Source organism: Populus euphratica, unplaced genomic scaffold (genome assembly GCF_000495115.2).
Source record: "Populus euphratica unplaced genomic scaffold, PopEup_1.0 scaffold12.1, whole genome shotgun sequence".
Lineage (NCBI taxonomy): Eukaryota > Viridiplantae > Streptophyta > Magnoliopsida > Malpighiales > Salicaceae > Populus > Populus euphratica.
Window position 1 is genome coordinate 1,322,565 of NW_011499858.1, and position 24,872 is coordinate 1,347,436.

Sequence of the window (24,872 nt, forward strand, 5' to 3'; positions counted from 1 at the left end):
TTTACATATTGGTGATCAATGATTACAAAAGAAAAGTAGTTTATAGGTCTTTTTAAATCTCTAGAACTTCTTTTCTCAACATTCCAATGAAAAAAATTTGATTGAAAGATTTTTTTAACAAATATTTTTTTTAATTTTTCTCAACAAATATGTATAAATAAATAATTAATATGAGATGTTTTTGTTTATATATTCTTTAAAATAATTATATTTTATGTCATTCTAAATAAATATAAGGTTCTTTATAACAAAAATAAATTATTTATGTAATAAAAATGATATTTAAATTGAGAGAAAAATAGCAGTTAATTCAAATTATTAATTGAATTTAAATAATAATAATAATAATAATATATGTAATTGAATTTAATTACGGTAACAAACGTATTGTAAAAGAAATATATAATCCAGCCCACAGGAAACAAACTTGATGGGCCAAGCCCATTTTTGTCATTGAACACGAACTCTCTCCCCTATATACACAACAAAAAATGAAAGACCGTATTAATAGTCCTATTAATCGCAAATCTCTTTAGCCCAAAACCTCTCCTTTCCTCTCTCTGAAATCAGCGGCGATGGCAACAAGCGTAGTACCAGCGGGGCGCAGCGCGCGGAGGGCGGCGGCGGAGGATGAAAAGCTGGTGTTTGAAACAACTGAGGGAGTAGAACCTGTGGCAAGTTTCGATGAGATGGGATTAAAAGAAGATTTATTGAGAGGGATTTATAATTATGGATTTGAAAAGCCGTCAGCAATACAACAAAGAGCTTTAATGCCGATAATTAAAGGCCGTGATGTTATAGCGCAAGCTCAATCTGGTACTGGAAAGACTTCTATGATTGCTCTTACTGTTTGCCAGCTCGTTGATACTGCTAGCAGAGAGTAAGATTTTTCCCTTTTGTGGTTTTTTTTTTAAAGCTTTGATTATTGGAGATTTTGTGATATGGTTTTTGTTATTTTGTGTAACTATGTTAGAATTTGTGTTTGATTAGACGAGCCCTAATTTGTTTTCCTAGATAACTAGGGTTGTTGTTAACACTAATTGTAGAAATACTTGATTTCTCGTAGACGTGCAATGGGACTTGAAATTGGGTTTTATTACAGAAACCCTGATTTTAAAAGACATATTTTTAGACTGCTAAGGTTGTTGTTTTCACCAAATTTTGAATTCCCCGGTTTTTTTTTTTTTTTTTATTGTGGACTTCGTTTTTCATGTGTAGTAAAATCAGAGATTTCACCGAAACCTAATTTTTGTGATCCCGTAGTTTTTTAACAAGGTGAAGTAAGTGTTGGGTGATTAGGTCAGAGATTATGTTTCATTATGCAAGCCCTATTTTTTATGTGATAAATTTTGAATAGCATTAACAGATATAATTTTAGATAGCTAAGGTTTTTCTTTTCCTGACTGTAGAAATTATTGGGTTTTTTTTTCCTCTCTAATATGGATTTTTTCTGTAATCATGTTTGATTAATTATTTTAATGTCATTGTTTTTATGGATAAGGTGTTTTTTTGTTCTCCTCTAGGTTGGTTGTTTGATGTTATTGTTTATGCTATGCTGTTTCCAAGTGAACCCTAATTCTTCAAAATCCAAGATTTTATTTGTCCCTTTCTCTTGTTATGTTTTTTTGTTAGGGTCATGTGTGCTGAAGTTTTTCAATGATTGTAGAGATTAGTGGAGTTTTTTCTTTCTCTCTAATATGGGTTTTTTCTGTAGTCATGTTTGATGAATTATTTCTAATGTTAAATGTCATTGTTTTTATGGATAAGGTTTTTTTTGTTCTACTTTAAGTTGGTTGTTTGGTGTTATTGATTATGCTCTGCTGTTTCCAAGTGAACCCTAGTTCTGCAAAATCCATGATTTTATTTGTCCCTTTCTCTTGTTATGTCTTTTTGTTAGGTTCATATGTGCTGAAGTTTTTCAATGATTTTAGCTAAGGTTTTTAATTCTGTCGTGGTTAAGTTGTTTTTGGTATTGTTCTGATGGCAATTAAGCTTGAAACAAAACAACCTCCAAGATTGTTCAAGTTGAAAACATGAAACTTTATTCTTATTGCAGTTGTTGCAAGTAATTACAGGACTACTGGTTCTTTTTTAGGCTGATTTAATTCAGGTTGACATTGCAGTTTATGTCTCTGCCATGCTTACGATGGCTTGATTTTACAGGGTCCAGGCATTGATATTGTCACCTACAAGGGAACTGGCAGAGCAGACAGAGAGAGTGATAACTGTAATTGGTGAAAACATTAATATACAAGTACATGCATGCATTGGAGGAAAAAGTGTGGGCGAGGATATTCGAAAACTAGAACATGGAGTTCATGTAGTTTCTGGGACTCCTGGCAGAGTCTGTGACATGATCAAGAGGAGGTCATTACGCACAAGAGCCATCAGAGTACTAGTTCTTGTGAGTTTGATGATTTCATCCCTTAAATGTCAATTTGCTTTGCATTTGTTTGTGCTGTCATAGCATGGTAATCCGTGCCTTGAGGGATTAACTGCTGAATTTTGTTCTAATATTTGTCTACAGGATGAATCTGATGAGATGTTGAGCAGAGGGTTCAAGGATCAAATCTATGATGTGTATAGATATCTCCCACCCGAGCTTCAGGTTTGTGCTCTCTCCATAGTTTTATAATATATTGATTTTTTGATGTTAGCTAACTACTGGTCCCATCAAATTTATTTTCTGTCAAGGTATTTTGTTGTGGCTCACTTTCTTCTCCCCTCCAACTTATCAAAGAAAACGAGGAAAAGAATTTTATTAAACTAGTTTAGTAGTCAGTAGCCTATCCTAATTTAACTCTGCTCACATCCTTCTCCCCGGTGTTTTGTATGTAAACATTAAATTCTGTACATCTATATGGGATGATCATAACATTTTCATTGGTGAAAGGGCATTGGTTACTTGTTACTAGTTACTCCAAGCAGCTTTTGTCATGCTGGTGTCGGTGTAATCTTGTGCTGATGTTATGTTTAATTGTGCATTCTTGCATAATAGGCAAGCTTATAGCTATTGGTTATGAGCCCTGCTCTAATTTGTGATTACTATTGCAGGTTGTCTTGATTTCTGCTACTCTTCCTAATGAAATTTTGGAGATTACTAGCAAGTTCATGACAGATCCTGTAAAGATTCTTGTGAAACGTGATGAGTTGACTTTGGAGGTAAGCAATTTCGTGAGCTTTATATAAACTTGCAATGGATGCAAAGCTGGTATTTGATGAGAACTTCTCCTTTTGTTGCGTTTCTGTGGTGATAGGGCATCAAGCAATTTTTTGTTGCCGTGGAAAAAGAAGAATGGAAATTTGAGACTCTGACTGACCTTTATGATACTCTTACCATCACTCAAGCTGTTATTTTCTGCAATACAAAGCGAAAGGTAAAGCTTTCTCTTATATAATTTCCTTTTTGATAGCACTATCTCATGGAGAATTCCCTTCTTGGGTGGTGTTGCCTTGAAATAGAAAGTAGTTGATCATGGAAAAAGTCAAGGCGATGAAAATGCTGATTTTAGACATTCTATACTAGCATCAACACAAAGCAATTGGACTGTCATTTGATTGCACATCATTGAATGATACATGGACTGTTCTAGTATTTGGCTGGTGGTATGCATGTTGTCTGTACGGAAGGTTTTAGGACAAAACCAGTTGCTTAAGAATGTGAGATGCAAACTTATTTACAGAAACCATCATTTCAATATCGAAGTTATTTACTACATCTCTTGAAGCAGAATGACAAACGGATGTTCTTCATAGTTCCAATACCATTTTCTGCTCTATGTAAGGAAATTGGGATTTGATGTGTGATTGTGTAAGAAGGCACAGAAATTGAGGGAAACTAGGTTTTCAAGCTATTTAAATTAGTAAAGGAAAAGTTATCTAGTTTAGTAATGGATGTTTACTGTGTTATGGGTTAGCTGTACCCTTTTTTTCAATTTTTGTGCCTGCTTTTGGATGATGTTTTTATTTTTTTTATTGTCAAAAAGTAATCTTAATAGTTTTCTACCTTTTGGGACAGGTTGATTGGCTAACTGCCAAGATGGTTGAATTTAACTTCACTGTCTCATCAATGCATGGCGACATGCCTCAAAAGGAGAGAGATGCAATTATGTCTAATTTCCGGTCTGGTGAAACTCGTGTACTGATCACAACTGATGTTTGGGCTCGGGGGCTTGATGTTCAACAGGCAAGTTCCCTGTCTTCCTCTTCATCTATAGTGTCTTCATTGGGTGCAGTTAGTTCATGTACATGATGCTTTCCTTTCCTGAAATGAAAAGAATTGATGTTAAGATGGGAGTTTTATGCCTTTATCATCTTATATTGCCTAATTTAGAGGTTGATGGTTTGACTGAGGTTGGAAGGACCAAATTGTGCTGTTTCATTTGCTCTGTTGTTACTGCACAAGTAAAATGTGTTTTCAAACTTGCATTGACCACTGAAATAATGATATTCATTTTAGCATCATCTTAATGCTGTGTAATAATAGGGAATTCTTACAAAATCTCTAGTTAATGCAACATTGGTGAGCTTGCTTTTTCATAATCTGATTAATTTGGGGTTTTTTTTTCATTCTTTTTGGTCAGTCTTGCATTCATTTGTAGATTGTTTTATTTATTTGTATTCAGAAAGGGCTAACTGCTGTTTGGTTTTATCTTATTCATACTGTCTGCATTTATCTCTTCAGGTTTCTCTGGTAATTAACTATGACCTTCCAAACAATCGAGAGCTTTACATTCATCGAATTGGTCGTTCTGGTCGTTTTGGACGGAAGGTATATGTTTGGTTTATAAACTTCTGCTATGAGATACATCCTTATAACATGAACTGAACTCTCTAAAAAGAAAAGACTTCACTGAATTATTGTTTCCTAGGTCTAAACACCGTTTGATTTTTGTTTGAAGAGATTCTACATTGTGGATGCTCAACTCTGCTGCTAGTATTGCCTTTTGATGACTACCCTTTGCTAGCTGATTGTTCAATGTCAATTAAATGTGTTTTGCTGGTTTGCAGGGTGTTGCTATTAACTTCGTCAAAAGTGATGATATCAGGATTTTAAGAGATATTGAACAGTATTACAGCACCCAGATTGATGAAATGCCTATGAACATCGGTGATCTGATATGAGACATGCAGTGATTGGTGTTATTTGCCCGTGGATGGTATTCGTGTTGTGTGGTTTCCCATCTTTTTGATGAGCTTGTACACTAAAGCTTGGTGCTGTTTAAATTGTGGGTGGTTTTGTGTGACAAGAAGAAATGCTAGATTAGCCTTAACTCGTTTGATAAGATTGTGATTAAGATGCTCTCTTATTGAATTTATACTCTAGATGGATTGTATGTTGATGAACTAATTTTTTCTTTAGTAATTTATGAACCTCTTTTTTCTTGCTTATGAAATTTTTTTCCCCATTATCCCTCAACCAGTACTCCATTTGCTTCCCAACAATGGAAGAGGGATCAATTGAAACCGAGTTTCATTTGAATGTTGATTCATTTTGTTCTTTTTCGTGTTAACCACCAACGATCACTCCAGTGAAAAATGGATGATATTTTCAATTTTGGTAATACAAACCCTAATGAGACTCCCCGACAAAGAACTCTCAATGGTCATGACCCCAGATGCGAGTGCTATTCCATGAGCATATGATAATCTCTTCCCGTTTCGCTTCGCTTGCTGAAGAATTTGAATTCCCAGCAATATTATTATGGAGCCGCCGCTATAAGAACTTCCAATGAGGAACACTTGTATTCGTAACTTCTCTCCTTATGGTTGCAGAGGTATCTGGGCGTGGAAGAGAGTATGGAAATCTAGACTCCATTCCTAGAATTTCACACGAGACAGTGAGAAAGTAGGTTGGATCTCTTGCACCTAATGAAGGCGCTGCTTCCACATCTGGTATTGCATCTCAAACAGCATCTGGTTTACTGGCTGGTTCGGTTGTTCTAAATGCTAGACCTGGGAGTGCAACATCATCTGGGTTACTTTCCCTGATGGTATCAACTATGAATGCAGAGGTTGCAAGGGAATACCTGGAGAAAGTGGCAGACCTTCTGCTGGAGTTTTCTCAAGCTGATGCAGCTTCAAGCTATGCTGTCTCACTTTGCTGCTCTTTTTTGATATGCAGATACTAGAGTGTATCAATAAACTGTCAACTGACCCGAACTGCTTAGAGAATCTTCAGCGCGTAGATGCAATTAAGTACCTGATCCCAAATCTTGAACTCAAAGATGGACCTCTTGTAGATCAAATTCATAGTGAGGTTGGCCTTCCCAACTTTCTTGCTATAATGTAAGCAGTTTGCGACTATGCTACAAGCTGCCCTTTATCCTTTTGATTTACTACATGAACCTTTCCTTATCTGCCGTTCCATTTTAGTCTTGTTTGTACTTCTATTTTATTGCCGCACTTGTTGACATTTTGATAGTCGTCTTCTCCTCGTGATGGTGTATAGTCTTTCACTAAATTACTGGTAAGAAATTCTCTCGGTTCTTGGATCATTTCTTTTCTAAACCCTGTTCCTGACATTGCCATTCTTTTGTGTGTGTAGTCAACTAGAGATTGAGTGTTAGAGAGCCCATTTCCAAAGCTTCTTGTAGGTTGCATCACAACGAAACTTTCATTCAATGCTTGCTAAAATTATCATGCTGCAAGTTCTAGTCTTTCTTTACGAAGAAAGGAACTGGCAGGGGCACTGAATGAAAGCTTTCATTCTATGGTAACCAAAAGTGTCACTTACCAAAAATCTTGCCTGTATCTTAAACTTGGGAACCGTGTGTAAACTTAAATTTGTGTCAAAATTTGCTGAGATCATCTTCATCACTTGTTATCTAAGTTTCATTGATGAATCGGTCTGGATTGTTTATGTTGTACAAGCTATTTATCAGTGGATTTAATAAGGTACGAGTTTTTTAATTAGTGGATTTAATCAGCGCGAACATATTAGTTCTCATGATTTTTTTTTCTGAATTTTATAACTTGAAGGTCCTCAATGAACTATTTAACCTCTGCAAGATGAGTAAGAGGAGACAGGAACAAGCTGCTGAAAATGGAATCATTCCACACTCGATGAATCCTATAATGTCAGATTCTCCTTTAAAACCACATGTATTACCTCTACTGTGTCACATAGCTCATGCATCACGTAATTCAAGAGAGAAATTGAGGGCTCATGGTGGATTGGATGTATACATGAACCTGCTCGATCATACGGTTTGGACAGTGACAAGCATTGCTAAAAAAGGATGCAGTTCATAGTGAAGTTTTTCCAATGCTGCCCAGAACAACAATTTGCGCACATATTGGAGCCATTCTAGAAAATTATAATCATTTTCATTTCTTAATTAACAATATAGGCTGTACTCTTGAGTTTAACTCACAAAGGATAACCTATTCATCTATTAAATTGTGAAAAACTGGAATGCTGCAGATCCTTTGGGATGCGTGGTGCTCAAATCATCGGCATTGCATTTGTATTTAGTGAAGGCAGGAAATCATCTCGGATAAATACGACGTTAGCCGTTAATGGCTTGACACCTCTGCTCATTGTGAGTCTGGCCCATCAGGATGCTTAAACTAATGAAGGTGGGTGGAATTTTGCAACCCATCTCCCCTCTCGCGATAATGATACATGAGATACTTTATGATTAAATTTCATTAGATATTTTTGGTTTTCATAAATCAAGAACATGGTGCTTTTGTTGAGGGAAAGGAAATCACAAAGGTTCCAAGCTAGAGATACGTCTAGTTCCATGGCCCCATCCAAAAATCACTTTTAATAAAAATAAAACACGGACACACGCCCTCACTTTTATCCAGAGGTCGCCTTCTCTCTCTCACGCACAAGCTCAAAGCTCAGAGATTCCCCCCCCCCCCCCCCCCCTCCTCTTCTGCTTTTTCTCGCTTCCTCGCTGTAAGTCTCTCTCTTCAAGAAGAAATAAAAATCTCTCTTTTATTCTATTTATTTCTTTGGCCGACCTTAACTAATTCAAGATCGAAACTTTTTTTTTGGGGGGAATAATCATAATAATAATAACCTAGATCGATCGTTAAACCCAGAAAGAAGGTTACTGTCTAAAAATTGAGAAACCCGTCTCTTGTTTAACATTTGGGATTTTCACATGGGTCTGTCAAGGGCCGGGCTACTCCTTTGTTTCTTTTATCAACAATGACGCGCACGCGCATATGTGATTTCCTTTATTCATTTCTCCTTCTTCTTTGTGTTAATCTTATGTTTTAGGCTTTTTCTTGAGGTTGGTGTGCCTTTACTTGCTTAGTTTTCCTTCTCGTAAGGTGTCTTATGGTGGAGTTTGGCATGAGAAGCTGGGTTACTTCTAAACAATAAAATGAGCAAAGATGGAATTGTTTAATGATTTGTTGAGATCTAAATTTTAGTTTGTAGAGATGGGTTCTCGGCTGTAGCATGGAAAAGGATGAAACTATTTGCAGTTTACTGCAATTTTTTATTTTTTTATTTTATTTTGTAGTGTATGATCATTGAGTGAGGATGCTCTCTTTTTGCTTGATCAGTGTGTGGATTGGCTTCTTTTCCTTTCTTTCGAGTATACGTTTTGTTGGGACTTTACCTTACCATGAGCTTTAAACAAAAAATCAGCAAAGATTTAATTTTCTTAGTAAAATCAAGCTGACAGTTACTAGTTTTAAAGACGGGTGGTTGTCTAAAGCAATGAAAGGGGGTAGCGCTGTAGTTCAATGTCATAGTTGATCTAGTTTTAATTCTTACAGTATGACATAACTAAGTGGGGTTACTTTGTTTCTTAGCTCGATAACTGAAGAACTGGGCGGATGGCAAAAGGTTTGATATGGGCGACTGCAGAGGATTTGGCAAGGAACAGAGGACGTGTTATATCTCTTTATCGTCACATACTGCGAAGTCTTAACTCGCCAAGTTTGCCTCTTAATTTAGCAGAAAGACTGGCTAAGAAGGCTGAAGTTCGTGCGATCTTTATGCTGGGATCTGAGGAGACATCAGTACATAACATTGAAGACCTTTTCGACACTGCTGAATATGCTCTCTCCATCCTCAAAAAAGGTGAGATCCCAAATACGAGGAATCCACTCTGAGGAGGGCTACCGCCTGACCGTGAACTTGGAAATGCCTTGCTTGACAGTTACAAGGGATGTAGAATTGTCTCAGCCTATGACAGGTTTCTGTTCTAGTTATCTTCAATTTTGTACAGTTGGCTTATTGAGATGGGGGAACAGATGTTTTAGGTTGTCAATAAAACAAATGTTTGTTGGGATTAACTCAGTTAAGTTATTTACTCCTCGATGGACTGGAAATTAAGATTTGGATTTCTTTTGGATCCTACTGCACTACATCACCATTGGATAACTCTATCTCTTTGGACCTCATGCTTAGTTTCTCGTGGCTTTGCCCGTGAAAACTACTGATGTATTCTAGATTAGGCTTTAGGCTACTTGCATATGTTTCTGGGTCTGGTTCTTCAGCTAGATGTTAGAGATAACGGTACACGATGCAGGTGAAATTTGATTCTTCAAGTAAGTGACGCGCTAAGGCTTCCAAACTTAGGATTACAAAACTAAGTTGTAGAGAAATTTAAAGAAAGTTATTTGATATTTTATCAAATTTTATGGAAAAGATTACTAATTAAAAGTTACCTAAATAATCCATTTTGAGCGGGGGATTGTATCCCATATTTGTATAACCCAACACTCACATCCTGCTACATCAAAGAGTGGTGTCAACAGAAGGCAAAGGGTTTTATAACACACGCTCATTCAATTCATAACTGAATGCTTGAGTAGCATCCGAGCTTGACACATCTCACTCTATTAGTAAATGTCAAGATGCTGATGGTTGCTATCTATAATCGACTCAGCTTATGTTTTATTGCAACTGAGTGTTTTATTATTTAAAACTTACTTTGTTTTTATATTTTTAGTTTTTTTTTTTTCTTATAATTAAGTATTATATTTTAATTAATTAATTCAAACTTAAATTGTTTGTTGGAACTCATAACAGGTTCGGAATTAAAAGCAGCACTCACTCATAACCCCTTGTAGCAGCCCGACCATGGAGTGAATCATAAAAGCAAGTCGAGGGAGGACCCGAAGCGATTCTGCAAGACAGAGCCTTCACTTAACAAGTCAAACTATTCCACAGAAAATTATTACAGAGACCGAAAGCCCTTCTCCAATTTAGGAAACAGTAACAGATTATAATTGAAAATGCCATTATTTAAAAAAAAAAAAAAAAAACACCATTTTTCTCCCGAAAACGAAACCATACGATGAAGAACAATAATGAGAGGTGAAGAAATGACAGCTATAAATTGCAACTTTTTTCATCTAAGACCTAAAAACATTTTTGGTTAACCCATACAAAATCACATGATAAGCACTGGTAACCAAACAGGATTAACACGTGGTTAATGCAAAACACGATTCAACTGCAAACTGCAAAAACAAACGGAGCATAAGACTCAATGCAAAGAAATATACACAAGCAAACCATATTTCAAGGGGAAGAAAACCCTAACAAAAAAAATTCCTAAAAAACCATGTACATTTGGAGGAGAAGAAGCTGAGACACGAATTTACAGAACGGTATTTATATGAAGTGCTTTAAGTAGCGAAGTAGCCATTTGTTTAACTAGCACTTGGCCTCCGGAGCTTTGTCCATCCCTCCGTTCCTCGATCAAGTTCTGGAGTTTTTGGGGCAAATCATTCTCCACGATCAACTGCTTTGGACGGGGGTGGTGCTCATACACAGACTGACACAACAAATTTTAGTGAGCAATTAATATGATCAAACAAGCAAACTCCTGCTTTCAGATGCAGCTTTCAGCACAAAAACAGATGATAGAATGAATAAAGTGAGGAGCAAATCGAAAAGATAAGTTTCATGAAAAAAGGGTAAGCTATAGGGTCTTCAATAAAATACCTCAGGCATCATTCTCGCTAGCCATAAATTTTTATATCACACTTTTAATTGGGATTTCCTATAAAAATTACAATCAAAACACCTACTAAAGTGACAGAGATGGGAAGAAAAGCATAACTATCAAACATGGTGAGAGAGGAGAGACAAAAATGATTTAAAACGAGGTGTTTTGACCATCAATGTGCTAATCATTGGATTTCTACCAACAATGTGCTAGTAATCCAAAAGAATACCTGTGGAAAATGGAGGGTTTATAAACTGGAAGTGAGCCAGCCGTGGGTATACATTAACAACCACTTCTTAAACAAATCTAAGTGAGATAAACAATGTGTCTACCTAGCAAGAGAAGAGCCATAGCAACAGCAAAATCAACAATTCAAGCAACATTGATCTACATGTTAGAGGTTATTCTTTTGTGCAGTGGTAAAAGTCCAGTGCTTTTATCCACAAGTGTAATGTTCAAATCTTGATGGTCACCATTAAAATATGAAAAACACACGCAGGGCTACCCCTAATCCTAGTATCAAAGAACCCACTTATTGGAACCATAACCAAATGATGATCTTCTTTTCTGGGTTTGGCAAATTGACTCCATCCATCTCATCAAGCACAGTATGACTCACACGCGAATAAATATTTACAAAGACATAAGCGAGAGGGGATGGTGAGAGGTTGAAAAATTTCACCTTTATTAGTTTAAGCAGATTAAGACGAGCAATGGCATCCTGATGATCCAGTTTCCCAATGAGCAGAGGTGTCAAGCCATTAACAGCTAACGTCGTATTTATCCGAGATGATTTCCTGCATTCAATAAATACAAATGAAATGCTGCCAAAATGCTGATGATTTGAGCAGTACACACTCCAAAGGATCTGCAGCATTCCAGTTTTTCATTCGTAGTTCATTTTTCACAATTTAATAGATCAATAGGTTAACATTTGTGAGTTGAACTTAAGAGTACAGAATTGTCAATTAAGAAATGAATAGAAAGAATGAAAATTCATACGTTATAATTTTCAAGAATGGCTCCAATATGTGCACAAATTGTTGTTCCGGGCAGCATTGGAAAAACTTCACTAATTTCTGAACTGCATCCTTTTTTAGCAATGCTTGCTCCACTTTACGATTGTCATTGTCATGAGCCAAGCAAACAGCAATAGAGTCCAATGCTGTCACTGACCAAACTGTATCATCCAGCAGGCTCAAGTATACATCCAATCCACCATGAGCCCTCAATTGCTCTCTTGAATTACGTGATGCATGAGCCATGTCACACAGTAGAGGTAATGCATGTGGTTTTAAAGGAGAATCTGACATAATAAAATTCATCAAGTGTGGAATGATTCCATTTTCAGCAGCTTGTTCCTGCCTCCTCTTATTTATCTTGCAGAGGTTAAAAAGTGCATTGAGGACCTTCAAGTTATAAAATTCAGAAAAAGAATTGTTAGAATTAGGATGCTCGCAATAATTAAAAATCTTGTACCTAATTAAATCCACTGCTAAAGAACTTGTACAACATAAACAATCCAGACCAATTTATCAATGAAACCTAGATAACAAGAGATAAAGATGATCTAAGCAAATTTTGACACAAATTTAAGTTTACATTTCACATGTACACACCCACACTGTTCCCAAATTTAAGATACAGGCAAGATTTTGATAAGTGATACTTTTGGTTACCATAGAATGAAAGCTTTCATTCAGTGCACCTGCCAGTTCCTTTCTTCATAAAGAAAGACAAGAACGTGCAACATGATACTTTTAGCAAGCATAGAATGAAAGCTTTCATTCAGTGCACCTGCCAGTTCCTTTCTTCATAGAGAAAGACAAGAACTTGCAACATGATACTTTTAGCAAGCATAGAATGAAAGTTTCGCTGTGATGCAACCTACTACAAGCTTTGGAAATGGGCTCCCTAACACTCAATCTCTAGTTGACTACACTCACAAAAGAATGGCAATGTCAGGAACAGGGTTTAGAAAAGAAATGATCCAAGAACCTAGAGAATTTCTTACCAGTAATTTAGTGAAAGACTACATACCATCATGAGAAGAAGACTACTATCAAAATGTCAACAAGTGCGGAAGTAAAATAGAAGTACAAACAAAACTAAAATGGAACGGCAGATAAGGAAAGGTTCATGTAGTAAATCAATTGGATACAGTAAAGAGCACTCGTAGCATAGTCACAAAATGCTTAGATTATAGCAAGAAAGTTGGGAAGGCCAACCTCACTATGAATTTGATCTACAAGTGGCCCATCTTTGAGTTCAAGATTTGGGATCAGGTACTTAATTGCATCTGCGCGCTGAAGATTCTCTAAGCAGTTCGGGTCAGTTGACAGGTTATTGATACACTCAAGTATCTGGATATCAATAAAGAGCAGCAAAGTGAGACAGCATAAAAAACCACTCCAACAAGTTTAAGCTTGAAGCTGGTAGAGCACTCTCTTATGCACCTTCAAAAGAATAAGGGGCTCAATTCTGTTGAACATCTGAAAAAGACGACTAAGCAAGCTTTGGCTACACATATAGGATTTTACAGTTGTATCAGCTTGCGAAAACTCCAGCAGAAGGTCTGCCACTTTCTCCAGGTATTCCCTTGCAACCTCTGCATTCATAGTTGATACCATCTGGGAAAGTAACCCAGATGATGTTGCACTCCCAGGTCTAGCATTTAGAACACCCGAACCAGACAGTACACCAGAAGCTGTTTGAGATGCAATACCAGATGTGGAAGCAGCGCCTTCATTAGGTGCAAGAGATCCAACCTTCTTACTCACTGTCTTGTGTGAAATTCTAGGAATGGAGTCTAGATTTCCATTCTCTCTTCCACGCCCAGATACCTCTGCAACCATAAGGAGAGAAGTTACTAATATAAGTGTTCCTCAATGGAAATTCATATAGTGGCAGCTCCACAATAATATTGCTGGAAATTCAAATTCTTCTGCAGGCGAGAAACGGGAAGAGATTATCACTTAAAATCCCTAAAATAGACTTCAAAATTTGGGTTGTTACTACCAACAGTGAATGGTGATAAGAGCCACGTGCCATTAAAACTTCAAATAACGTGAAGTCATTTTGAACAATTCAAATGTTGAAGAGAAGGGGGGAGAGATGAACAAAACCACTTACCTGCGAACTCTGCCATCAGAAAGTCTAATCCACCATTTGTTTTCTTCTCAGATGCATGTAATAAAGGCAGTATGCTTTCATGTCTCTCTAACCCTGAGAGGTGACGTGCATACTCCAACTGACCAGAGAAATGCCTAGAGGGGGGTTCCTTCTCCAACAAGCTTAGAAGAGGACGAACTTGCTCTGGCTGGGCAGATATCATAGAAGTAAGACCATTTGATGCACTTTCTATCAGCTTTGGAGGCCTGTCGGTAGATGTCCTTTGTGTGGAACCAGTGGCTCGCTGCTGCCTAAGGTCAATTTCTGGGCGAGATGGATCACTTTTCCACCGGTCCAAGTTATCTCGCTCTTTAGAAACAGTACCTGAAGGTTCTTTGATGGCCATGTTTGGAGCTTTTCCTAAAGCTGCTGGATCTGACAACTTGGAAGCAGCTATAGCTTCGATTGTTTCATTGCTAGCCTGAGGTCCATCTGTGTCCCCAAAAAATCTGGCATCTGGTTGAATGGCATCCAACCTTTGGGAATGTGAAGTTGAAGCACGTGATGGTTCTTGTGTCCCAAAAGGCAAGGAATGATCAATCATTCCATGTCTAACTTTAAAGACATCAGGCTGATCAGATGCAGAAAGAGCTGGCTCGCTCTGAATGAAAATAGGATGATTGGAATCCAAGGGACCAGATCGTGGTCGTTGAGATAAACCATCTAGTGGAAATCCAGTTCCCACAGATATTGAAGCTAGCCTAGTTGCCTCATTCAAGCTATAAAGCGTGTTGATAAGTCTGAGCAGTATTCCATTTTTTGCAGCTATGCGACAGAAATCATTTCTTGGGGTTGATCTCTGAAGCTTAAAGACCTGCCACATGCCATCGATAGCTAGGTGAACCATATCCCTGGATGCAAAGTTCTGAATCAGTGTATTTATAAGATGATGTGAAGACTACTCAAAGGAAATTATGTGTCGACTAACAAGCAGCTCCAAAAATTGGCATGACAAAAACATATGCATTTGGAAATTTGTGCGGTCAGTTGTAGAGTTTTGTACAGTGTCATCTTTGTCCACTAATCAGAGACCAGATATGATTTCAAAGACAATAATTACTTAGAATGTGATATTGAGCAGCACAAATCAAGCTTTTCTTGGGAAAATGCTTATTAGAGAATAGTCGGTACTTCTATTCCAAGGCGGGGTTTGACACAAGAGGAGGGGCATGAATAAAACATAGCTAAGAGATGAATTCTAATGAAATTCACCAGCTTCATACTCATGCATTGTGACATAAAATCCATACCATGCAGCCAAACCGTCTATCTTTCTGCATGCAAAAGCACCATTTCAAACTTCCAAGCAAATACTAATTCTTTTGTCATCTTTAAAGGAAAAAAAACCTGGCCTTGCAAAACATAACTTTTCAACTCACACCAGAAAGAAATTACACACCTGTGCTTCGCATAATCAGCCTCTAGAAAACCCACCAGGACAGGTATTCCTCGGCAAGCAATGAACATTTGCAATGTCAAGGAGCTGGACAAGAAAGCCAACAATGTCAATCCTAATCCCTTTGCTTGTTTAACAAATCAATGAAAGAGGATTATGGAAAGAGAAAATCTCCACCTTGACTGGCATAGCTGCTGCAAGAAATAAGCTGCTTCCATGCGAACTTCACGAGGGCGATCAGGTCCTGCAAAACTCGTAACCACAGGGATCTGGCACATAACATTAGCAAAAAAAAAAAAAAAGATTGATGAAAGTAATATTCTAACCCAAGCATTTCTGGAAGAAGGGCTAGTGTAGAAAAGTAAATACATAGTGTAAGGCCCAATTACGGATGGAATGGACCAATCCATTCACAAGTAATACTGAATGCTTGCCTGCAGTAACTCCAAACTTGAGCAAATTACTTCAGACAAGAGAACACAAAATCTCAGAGATATACTTCACTTACCAAGCCAACAAGACAAGCATTTTCCTGGAAATCAGTATTATCTTTCACAATCTGATTTATAAGTTGAAGGATAGAGCATATAACCTGAAATATTGGAAACAATTTTCTCTTGTATTATAAGCTGCAACGCTCAAAGCAAGCAGCAGCAACAAAATGAAATGCATAGCTATCTGGCTTACACGAGGTTTAGGAACTTCAAGTAATTCCATTAGAGGAAGTAAACCATGCTGGGTTATAAAAACAATTTTCTGCTCGGGGCGCTCGTGAAAGATGCTAATAAGTTTCTGGCATGAAGACGTAATCACATCTTCTGATTTCTCAGGTCTTAATGACCCAACTAACCTGCTAAACTCAACAGCCTACCAAGCAAAAACAATAACCATTACAACCAATCCATGGTGAAAAAAATCAATGAGTATGCTAGAACTAATATTAATGTCATTTTTATTTTAATAATCCACTATGATTAGACAACAGGAATTGATGAGCAAAATTATCTAAAGATTAAATTTGCAAAGGTTTGTGACGATTGGCTTCACAACATCAGGATGGTCAAACCATTACATGAAAGAGAATTTTAGAGATTGGAGCCAGTTTATCAATCATCAGATTAAAAGTTCGTATAACAGGATGTTTTCTTCTCCATTGGATATTAAAATACTATCACAAAGAATCAAAAAAGGAAAAATAAATAACTGCAAGAAGGACAGCCATTTAAGATTATTACATAACATGAAGAACTACAGTAGACTGGGGCAGCGTCATATTTTAAAATACCCATCTTTAACAGACATCACCCACAATCCAAACAATAAAAAGAGGCAGGTAATGAGCTCACGTCTTCTGTTCATCAATATAAACACTTAAAACAAGTCTGAATTACAATTTCACTGTAGTTCAAATCAAGGAATTGCTTAAAATGCTAAAACATTTGATTACCTGTAGAGGAAAGAGATTTTCAGCAGGCAGTTTTTCTCCAAAATCCTGCCAAGAAAAGCATATGCTGTCAGGAATTATTACACTAACTGAATAACAAACAAATTGAGCACTTAAAACATACCAAACCATCAATATCAATCACGCCATCCTTTAGAACACCCATGATTAGGCGGAACAAATCACCACCACCATTAGTTTGTCCTGTTTCGCTTTCCATTTGTTTTTGAGCAATAGTCGCTCTCAAAATTGCAGCCAGGTCATTTTTCCCTGCATCAGCCATGATTGCATTCCCTTGGTTCATATGTGATGCTGAGGTAGATGTCGAAGCTTCAGCTGCCCGATCCTCAGGATTTTTATCAAGGGGGTGAAATAAATCATCCAGTGAAGCATCTCTTGGAGTGTCACTAAATTTACTAAGTTCGTTTCCTCCTGAGGTCATTGATGTCTTCACAGCCTTCAATGTCCCAGTTATACAGAAGCGTAAGATAAAACAATTTTTGTATCTAAGCGGGGAAACAAGAAAGGAAACAAGAAAGAGGGTGAGAGGAGTGAGGAGGAGAGTAAGATGTAGATTATGTCAATGTTCAAGCTCCCAAGGAAACCTGAATTCAAACTCAGGACAAGCCACCATTTTTTAACACCAAAACGAATACAAAATGGGACAACAGAAAACCACACTCAAATATACCTGGCTACAACTAAAATATCGCACAACAAATATGATAAACTATAACATGCAAGGCCACATGGTGGCACAGAGAGGTACAGTGCCCACACACTAAGAAGAGACAGGCTACGAAATAAGGCATACATAATGTTAAAAGAGGAATCATCACACATTAACTTTTGTAAGAAATTAAGAATACATAACTATAGTGGAAATACAAAGAGCTCATTTGGTATAGTGTTTAGGTGCTTTTGTAAGTACTTTTGGGTAGAAAATGCATGTTCATATCATAACCATCCAAAAGCATCAATTTGATGCCCTTTCAGAAGAAAAAAACTTTCAAGCACATTATCTAACACACAATATGAATAGACAGAAGCAGATGTAATATAACCCAAAACAGAAGATCTGTTATCACAAGAAAGGGCCAGAGGGCATAAAAGAACCAGATATCATGGAAATCCAAAAGGTAAAGTTCATGTAAAGGCTGAAAGCTAAAATTTAATCAACCATGTTTTTTCAACTGTAAGGTGATATGAGGGATGGGCAATCAAGAATTCTGTTTTGGCCATGTCCAAAAGCCATGAGTTGCAATTAGTGCAGTTCCTCTCAATCATTGTGGTGCAGCTTAGTTGCCCCACCAAAAGTCATCACCTTGTTTTACTTCAAGCAATGAAAGCAGAACCAGCTGAAATCCTCAAAATTACATGAAATTATTGAACTGCTCATGGAACCTACATAGCTAGAACTAGGCATTATTGAGTATATTTAGATAACATGTTGCCCCAGTTTCATGTTCTTTCAAGTTCATATTCATATTTTATTTGTCTTTCTTCACAAAAAGAAATAGTCTACTTGAAAAAAGTTGGCCTCTGAAAACAAGACATGTCATGCAAAACATCGAATATGAATGATAGGGTGAACACCACATCTGTCTCTTTCTCTACTTTTCGTGTCATTCTAATCATGTCAAGAATTATCTGTTCATGATGAAATAATGCAGCGTGCACAACAAACCATGTGAGCCTTTGGGAAGAGAGAGAGATAACATAAATGAATAAATGTGTCCATTATCAATAGCCAAGAAAGCAACAGAAATTAGTTACCTTTCGAAGCCCATTATCTTGATTTCTTGTTGCAAAACCAAATGATCCATTCTCAACACGAGCAGAACTTGTTTTTCCTCCATTCCTTCTTTCTATGTTTTTTCCTCTTGCATCAGGAGATTCCAAGTCATCAATAGTCAGAATCTCATCCTGGTAATGCAAAGGCATCAATCCATGAAGCAAAGGAGAAGCAGCAGCTACTTTATTTGTAGATAGTCTGCCAGGACTAGTTTTTAGAGATGAGTTTTCATGAATAGCTAGGGTTGGGACTTGATCTGAATCGAGATCATCTTCTAATTGATCAATTCTTTCCTCAACTACATCACCATCTGAAGAAGTGTTCTTATCAGACTTACTCACATCCTCAGAATCTGGCAATGATTCTTTCCTAGAGCCCTGAAAACCAAAGGAGAATGTAGTGTCATTGGAACTTTGCCATGGAAAATCAAGTATCAAGTTGTGAATCATTTTGCAAACAAAATTATTTTCTTCCTCGGCTAAGGATATCGAGAAGAGTTCCCAAGTTAATAATTATCACAATGCTTAGGTCACATGATTCTCACAGCTTTGAAGACAGCGACAGATGCTTTTGTTCTATCAACAGAACTGATTTGAACAGTGCTCTGGTTATCTCCAGTTGGAATTTCTGCATCTGCTGAAACATCTTCCTGTATGCTTCTACAAAAAAGAAAAAGCAAGCATGCTTGTGGTGAGATACCACATTGACACCATGGAAGGGAGTCACCTAGTTGCAAACAAAGAACAATAGTTTGATTTATGGTGACAAGACAAATGTTTAGTTATGAAGGCATAAAAATAATGGATGCCAGTTCCCAAAAATCACAGCAGAGAAGGTGGCTAGATCGAACTACTGGTTTATTCCAATGCTCAAATTGAATATTTGATAAGGTACATATGGTCTCACAAACAGGCTTGGGGTTTAAAGCGAACCATATAAACTACCTTGTCCTTGGCTAAGAGAGTGATATGCGGCACTATAAAACTGGTAAGACAAGAAATATTTATGACCCCTAAACAACAGGTGAGCAAAAACAAGTGAGAAGATAAAATCCAACCTTATTGATCCACTATGACGGAAAGAGTTCAAAGCACGTCTAGAATTTAATATCCAAGGATGAGAAAGCAGTGTCTTTGCATCAGGCCGCTGCGTTGCATCCTGAAATATGCAACCAAATATCTCCTTTCATTAATAAATGAACAGAATCTGAAAACAAAAAAACAAATGAAAATGAAAACTTATTTCAGGGTCGACCAACAGAATAATAATTTCAAAGCTGAATGCTCTAAAAAATAATAAGGCAAAACTGAATCAGGTCTGAAACTAAAATTAGGCAAGCCGGAGTTGGTTGGAGTGAACTAAAGTAGGAATCCAAGAAATTGCTATACTGCCTTACCAGTCATTGTGCTTCTTTCTAGGGATCCCCTTCTAACATTAGGACTTTGGAAGGGAGTTAGCCTATGGATGGGAAGTAGTAATTCCATCCCTTTTTAATTCTGGGCTAGGTCAATGGCCGGCCCAAATTAGTATGCCAAGTTCTTTCAAAACTTAAAAATTGGAAACTGAACAAAACATGAGTCTACATATGAAATTAGCAAGCTAGGAATTAGGCAACTGAAGAGCTGCGAAACTGATCAAGCTAGAGGACTTAATGTGAGCAATGTACCTTCTTGAAGCACTGGCGGAGAAAGTCTGTAATGTCAGGAGATAAGCTATCAGGTATCGGAGGATGATCATCCTGAGAGAGAAAGAAAGCTTTGTCATTATAATGCAGTAAATCATCAAACCATTCTCCGAATATATTCAACTACCTCAAAAGAAATAATAAAAGCACTTCTAACATCAAAGGAGGTTTGCATTCTGGATAATAAGAACCCCAAGCAAAATCTAAATAAGAAACATGAGATAGCATCAACTATTAAAAAGTTGTAGAAGAAAAGATAAGAGGCGAAGTGAACCAAAAAGGTTAACAGGAAACATAGCTCGTCTGAAGAAACTAAGAGTACAAAGAAATACAGCTGATTAAACCTGAACAATACGAAAAAGAGCTGGCATTGGCTGCAAATCATAGTAAGGTGGTGCACACGTAAGGAGTTCAATCACAGTGCAGCCAACACTCCAGATGTCAGAAGCAGCACAAACCCCTGACATTTCAATAACCTGACAAATAACCAAGTTTCACATGAACAAGCCCTCCAAAACCTCAACAGCTACATCATATGAATACTCATTTCCAACCATGATTTTGCACATAATGGATTAGAACAAACAGGAAAAACATGTGGCTAATGAAAGCAGGCAAGAAATGAGTACCTCTGGGGCCATCCAATATGGCGTTCCAACAACCGAATGAGTATTAACATCAGCTTCAGTTAATTTTGTTGCAACACCAAAATCAGCAAGTTTCACAAGACCCTGAAATAATAAATTAGGTCAAGTAACTGCTTCAAAGACACCACTGTAAAAGATGTATGAGAAGTACAGGACAAGTAAAAAGAAATTCAAATCTTCAAATACAACACATGAGTGAAAGAGCACGATGATGTCACAAGACATCCGTTTACATACGAAATAGTCAAACACACTCCTAAGCTCTCTTCAATCTTCATTGTTATGGAAAGCAGTGGTATAAGAATAAAAATGAAACCTCTTAAAAAAAGTTAAAAAAAAAAAAAGACATCCATTTACATACGAAATAGTCAAATACACTCCTAAGCTCTCTTCAATCTTCATTATTATGGAAAGCAGTGGTATAAGAATAAAAATGAAACCTCTTTAAAAAATTTAAAAAAATAAAAGGATTACCATAAAGAGTCACATCAACAACTATATGTTAATTTCCCTCAATGAAAAGCATGCAACATCCCATGACTTGACATTATATAGCAATGATACACTGCAACTCTGAATTTACAGAAAGGCACAATATATGGGAGTATCAATATAACATCATTCAATTTTGGATTGAGCTTCCTAGTGTATTTGAAATTAGAGTAATTATAGGGTCCTCGTATCTAAATGTGTTACTTAAACACCATAAACAGTACAATTACCTCTTTGGTTGTCAATATGTTTGCACCCTTGATATCTCGATGGATAACACCCTGTTCGTGCAAATAAACTAATCCTTCCAGAACCTGCCGTCAAAATAATTTTATAAGCATAAATTAGAAAAGATTAATTCAGAAAAAAGCAAATAACTGGAAGAGACGAGCAAAACCTGGGCAATGTAAACAACCACCAAAGACTCTGGAAAAGGCCCAAATTTATTTGGCTTGATAATATTTGCAAGCGAGCCATTCTCCACATACCTACATCAACAACATTATGGAAATTAAAACATAAAAATCTGAAGCAGAGTTTATTTGGAACCTGATTATTCAGTTAGCAGAAAATGTTTGAGCTCACTTACTCAAGGATTATGTGGAGATGAGACTTTGTCTTCAATGATCCAAGATATTTCACAATGTTTTTATGGTTCAAATTCTGCAATGGAAGTAGTACGTTCAAAATAGAATATGCATCCTTCCAGAGGAAACTCATAGTGTCTAATTTAAGAAGTACGAATGCCCAAAGGGCCTCCAATGCTAGAAATTAATGATGGCAAAGATATATAAAGGACATTAGACAGCTATCATCCCGCCCAAGAAGTTCCTTTGGGTTTGCAACTTGGGTGACAGGGATAGAAAAGGCAATCTTGCTCATCCACCCTTAAACTAAAATGCACTCATTTATATTTGGTAGCGGCTAAGATCTTTATCATTGCACAGAAGAATAGCTTGTTATACAAGATATGGAGAAGTAAACCATATAATCATTCAAAACAATGTAATTAGGAAGAAGGCACACAGTTTACTGGGAATAAAACTTCCAATAGATGATGAAGGGAGCGAGATTTTGGGAAGGATGGATGGTAGCGTCCATAATCATTGATACCATAATACTTTCAGAAAATGACTAGACGGTATTTATTTAAAGGTCATCCCAGAGCCTTGATATGCAGAAAATATGCTTTCTTAAATGAATTCTGAAGTCCACAAAAGCACAGTTCAAGTACAGCAAAAGAGAGATGAAATCAGAGAGCAAATAAGGCAGTGCAGAACAAATTCTACCTTCAGTAAATCAATCTCTTGCTGAAGCATCAACACATTACACGGAAGAAATTGTACCCAAAAGAAACGGACCAAGCTGTTAGCTAAACTTACAAGGTAGAGACTGAAAAATTATAGAAAAAACCAGATAAAGAAGCATAAAAGCAACAATTCTTATATTTTAGCACCCATCACCTGCTCTTACAACCAATGAGATATAGGTTGCCAATTAAAAAGTTGTGATGTCAGAGACTACCCAAACCTGGTTAAGGACCAATTATAGCAGGGAAATATCAGGTACCTAACTGATTGTTATCATTTTCCAAGTATAATGAATATATCATGAGTGAGCCTTCAGCAGACACAAGTGCTAAAAGGAAGTCCACATAAGGAATAGAATTGATAGGGAAAAGACTATAACCGTAACCACTACAAAACCATTTTGGTAAGATGCCAGTAGTCAATGTTTCAAATACTTAATTCAACTTGGTCAACCCTTAAACAACCCCAGAAAATGGGTTGGCTTTTCCCAAAGCAAGTCCGTGATAAAATTTCTGGCTTTTCATGGGTTGGGATAGTGATATGATCAACAAACCTAGTGAACTTAAGACGGTAGCATGAAATCTTTTTTATAATAGTTCACTTCATCATCTTTAATTAGCTAGCAACATTTCAAGACTAAAAGAGTTGTGCCCACACGTGCACACATCTTTAAGAGAAACTTAGAAACAAACCATGATGATATTAAGATCCTCTTGGGCGATATTCTCCAATGAAACTTGTTTGATCGCAACAAAATCTCCATTCTCCAAATCCAACCCTTTAAAGACCCGAGCATACGCTCCTTTTCCAATCTCATCTCCAAGCATCTAGACCAAAAAAAAACCAGAGTCGCTTAAAAATCATGCATTTGCACTTAAATCGATACTGACTAAAGCTAATTAGTTAAGAGACAATCAGGAAACAAAATCAATCAAAATTAAAATAAAAAATACTAAAAATTAAGAAAAAGATAAGGAAAAACTAAAATTAACTAAGTACAAATTAAATTCTCGTTTTTATTTAAATTCCAAATTGATTTCCTTATCTACTAAATCTCAAGTCATAAACTTCAAATACACCATCAAAAAAACTAAAAGAAAAAATAAAATCGAGAAATTCTCTTTTCAACCTCGATTTTCTCAGCAGCCAAGCATAAAATTAAAGCCATAACATACATTAATATGGCATGACCAGTAAGGATTATAAGAATCATGGACTACTCACATATTTGTTATCAAGAGTCTTCGATTTATGAAAATGAGATGATGTCGTTTGCCGAGACATCTCTTCTTGTCGAGAATGAGACAAACTGTTGTTTGAATAACTCTAGAGTTTCTCCATTTCGGTAATTCAGAAAAGAAAAAAAAAACTCTTTAAACCCGCCGGTACCGGTGACAGAAACCTCAGGTCCGGCGACAAAGAGAGAGCGAGAGAGAGACAACGGACGTGATATTGTGAGTGTCTGTTTTTCAAATGACGGTATTGACCTTAAAAGAGTGAATGAGGGTAGATTATATTTGGGTCCTGTAAGCTTAGTAATATTTACTTTTAGCCACTATAGTTTAGATTATTTCAATACCAATGTTGTAGACTATAAGTTAGGAGGAGGTAGTCCCCATTACCGAACAACTAAAAAGATAGCAAAACAGAAGCCTCTTTTCACATAGTTTTTTTTAATCAGTTTTCACTCTTTATTTTATATAAAATGATTCTAAATTTCAAAATGTTTAGAAAGAAGATTTATGTATTGAAAAACATTAATTCATTCTCTTAGTATCTTGTGATTTTATATGGAAAACACGGTAATTAGTACTTACAAAATATTTCCTTAAATAAATGTTTAAATAAGTAATTTTGTAGAAATAAAATGCAAAAATATTTTTAAAAAAAAATAGGTTTTGAAAAAATATATACTGAAATGTTAAGAATGAAAAGATTATAAACCTTAAATTTGAAGGATTCATGGTGTATTTATTGCTTATTAATCTTGTTATTTTATAGAAAG

The 24,872-nt window shown here is 36.6% G+C and overlaps 3 protein-coding genes across 3 annotated transcripts; 2 read left to right on the forward strand and 1 right to left on the reverse strand.

The window, feature by feature from the left end:
* Positions 1–493: 493 nt before the first annotated feature.
* LOC105123960 (eukaryotic initiation factor 4A-3) lies at positions 494–5,396 on the forward strand. Its single transcript, XM_011023759.1, has 8 exons — positions 494–880; positions 2,164–2,404; positions 2,528–2,608; positions 3,055–3,162; positions 3,258–3,377; positions 4,019–4,186; positions 4,685–4,771; positions 5,011–5,396. Exons 1-8 carry the CDS (start codon positions 576–578, stop codon positions 5,122–5,124), a joined length of 1,224 nt encoding a protein of 407 aa, XP_011022061.1. The 5' UTR covers positions 494–575; the 3' UTR covers positions 5,125–5,396.
* A 3,382-nt stretch (positions 5,397–8,778) lies between these two features.
* Positions 8,779–9,372, forward strand: LOC105123962 (COMPLEX 1 LYR-like protein). Its single transcript, XM_011023761.1, has one exon. The coding sequence runs from the start codon at positions 8,803–8,805 to the stop codon at positions 9,079–9,081; it is 279 nt and encodes a 92-aa protein (XP_011022063.1). The 5' UTR covers positions 8,779–8,802; the 3' UTR covers positions 9,082–9,372.
* Positions 9,373–10,292: 920 nt separating this feature from the next.
* LOC105123963 (serine/threonine-protein kinase sepA-like) lies at positions 10,293–24,333 on the reverse strand. Its single transcript, XM_011023763.1, has 24 exons — positions 24,092–24,333; positions 23,560–23,694; positions 22,847–22,867; positions 22,147–22,220; positions 21,955–22,045; positions 21,788–21,871; positions 21,048–21,149; positions 20,763–20,894; positions 20,401–20,472; positions 19,792–19,892; positions 19,279–19,393; positions 18,716–19,111; positions 17,064–17,396; positions 16,943–16,987; positions 16,183–16,362; positions 16,004–16,087; positions 15,673–15,764; positions 15,499–15,582; positions 14,061–14,950; positions 13,385–13,773; positions 13,157–13,291; positions 11,931–12,337; positions 11,611–11,725; positions 10,293–10,754 (listed from the first exon to the last, which is right to left on the reverse strand). Exons 1-24 carry the CDS (start codon positions 24,149–24,151, stop codon positions 10,578–10,580), a joined length of 4,314 nt encoding a protein of 1,437 aa, XP_011022065.1. The 5' UTR covers positions 24,152–24,333; the 3' UTR covers positions 10,293–10,577.
* Positions 24,334–24,872: the final 539 nt, after the last annotated feature.

What these genes read in the sequence shown, in the direction of transcription:
- LOC105123963 (XM_011023763.1), bottom strand. Translation starts at nt 24,151, where the DNA reads ATGTCTCGGCAAACGACATCATCTCATTTTCATAAATCGAAGACTCTT. An exon ending in CATCTCCACATAATCCTTGA is followed by an intron (nt 22,046 to 22,146) that starts GTAAGTGAGCTC and finishes TTGTTGATGTAG; the next exon opens with GTATGTGGAGAATGGCTCGC. An exon ending in CAGCAGCTATGCCAGTCAAG is followed by an intron (nt 15,583 to 15,672) that starts GTGGAGATTTTC and finishes TTTCTTGTCCAG; the next exon opens with CTCCTTGACATTGCAAATGT.
- LOC105123962 (XM_011023761.1), top strand. Translation starts at nt 8,803, where the DNA reads ATGGCAAAAGGTTTGATATGGGCGACTGCAGAGGATTTGGCAAGGAAC.
- LOC105123960 (XM_011023759.1), top strand. Translation starts at nt 576, where the DNA reads ATGGCAACAAGCGTAGTACCAGCGGGGCGCAGCGCGCGGAGGGCGGCG. An exon ending in ATCTCCCACCCGAGCTTCAG is followed by an intron (nt 2,609 to 3,054) that starts GTTTGTGCTCTC and finishes TTACTATTGCAG; the next exon opens with GTTGTCTTGATTTCTGCTAC. An exon ending in GGGGGCTTGATGTTCAACAG is followed by an intron (nt 4,187 to 4,684) that starts GCAAGTTCCCTG and finishes TTATCTCTTCAG; the next exon opens with GTTTCTCTGGTAATTAACTA.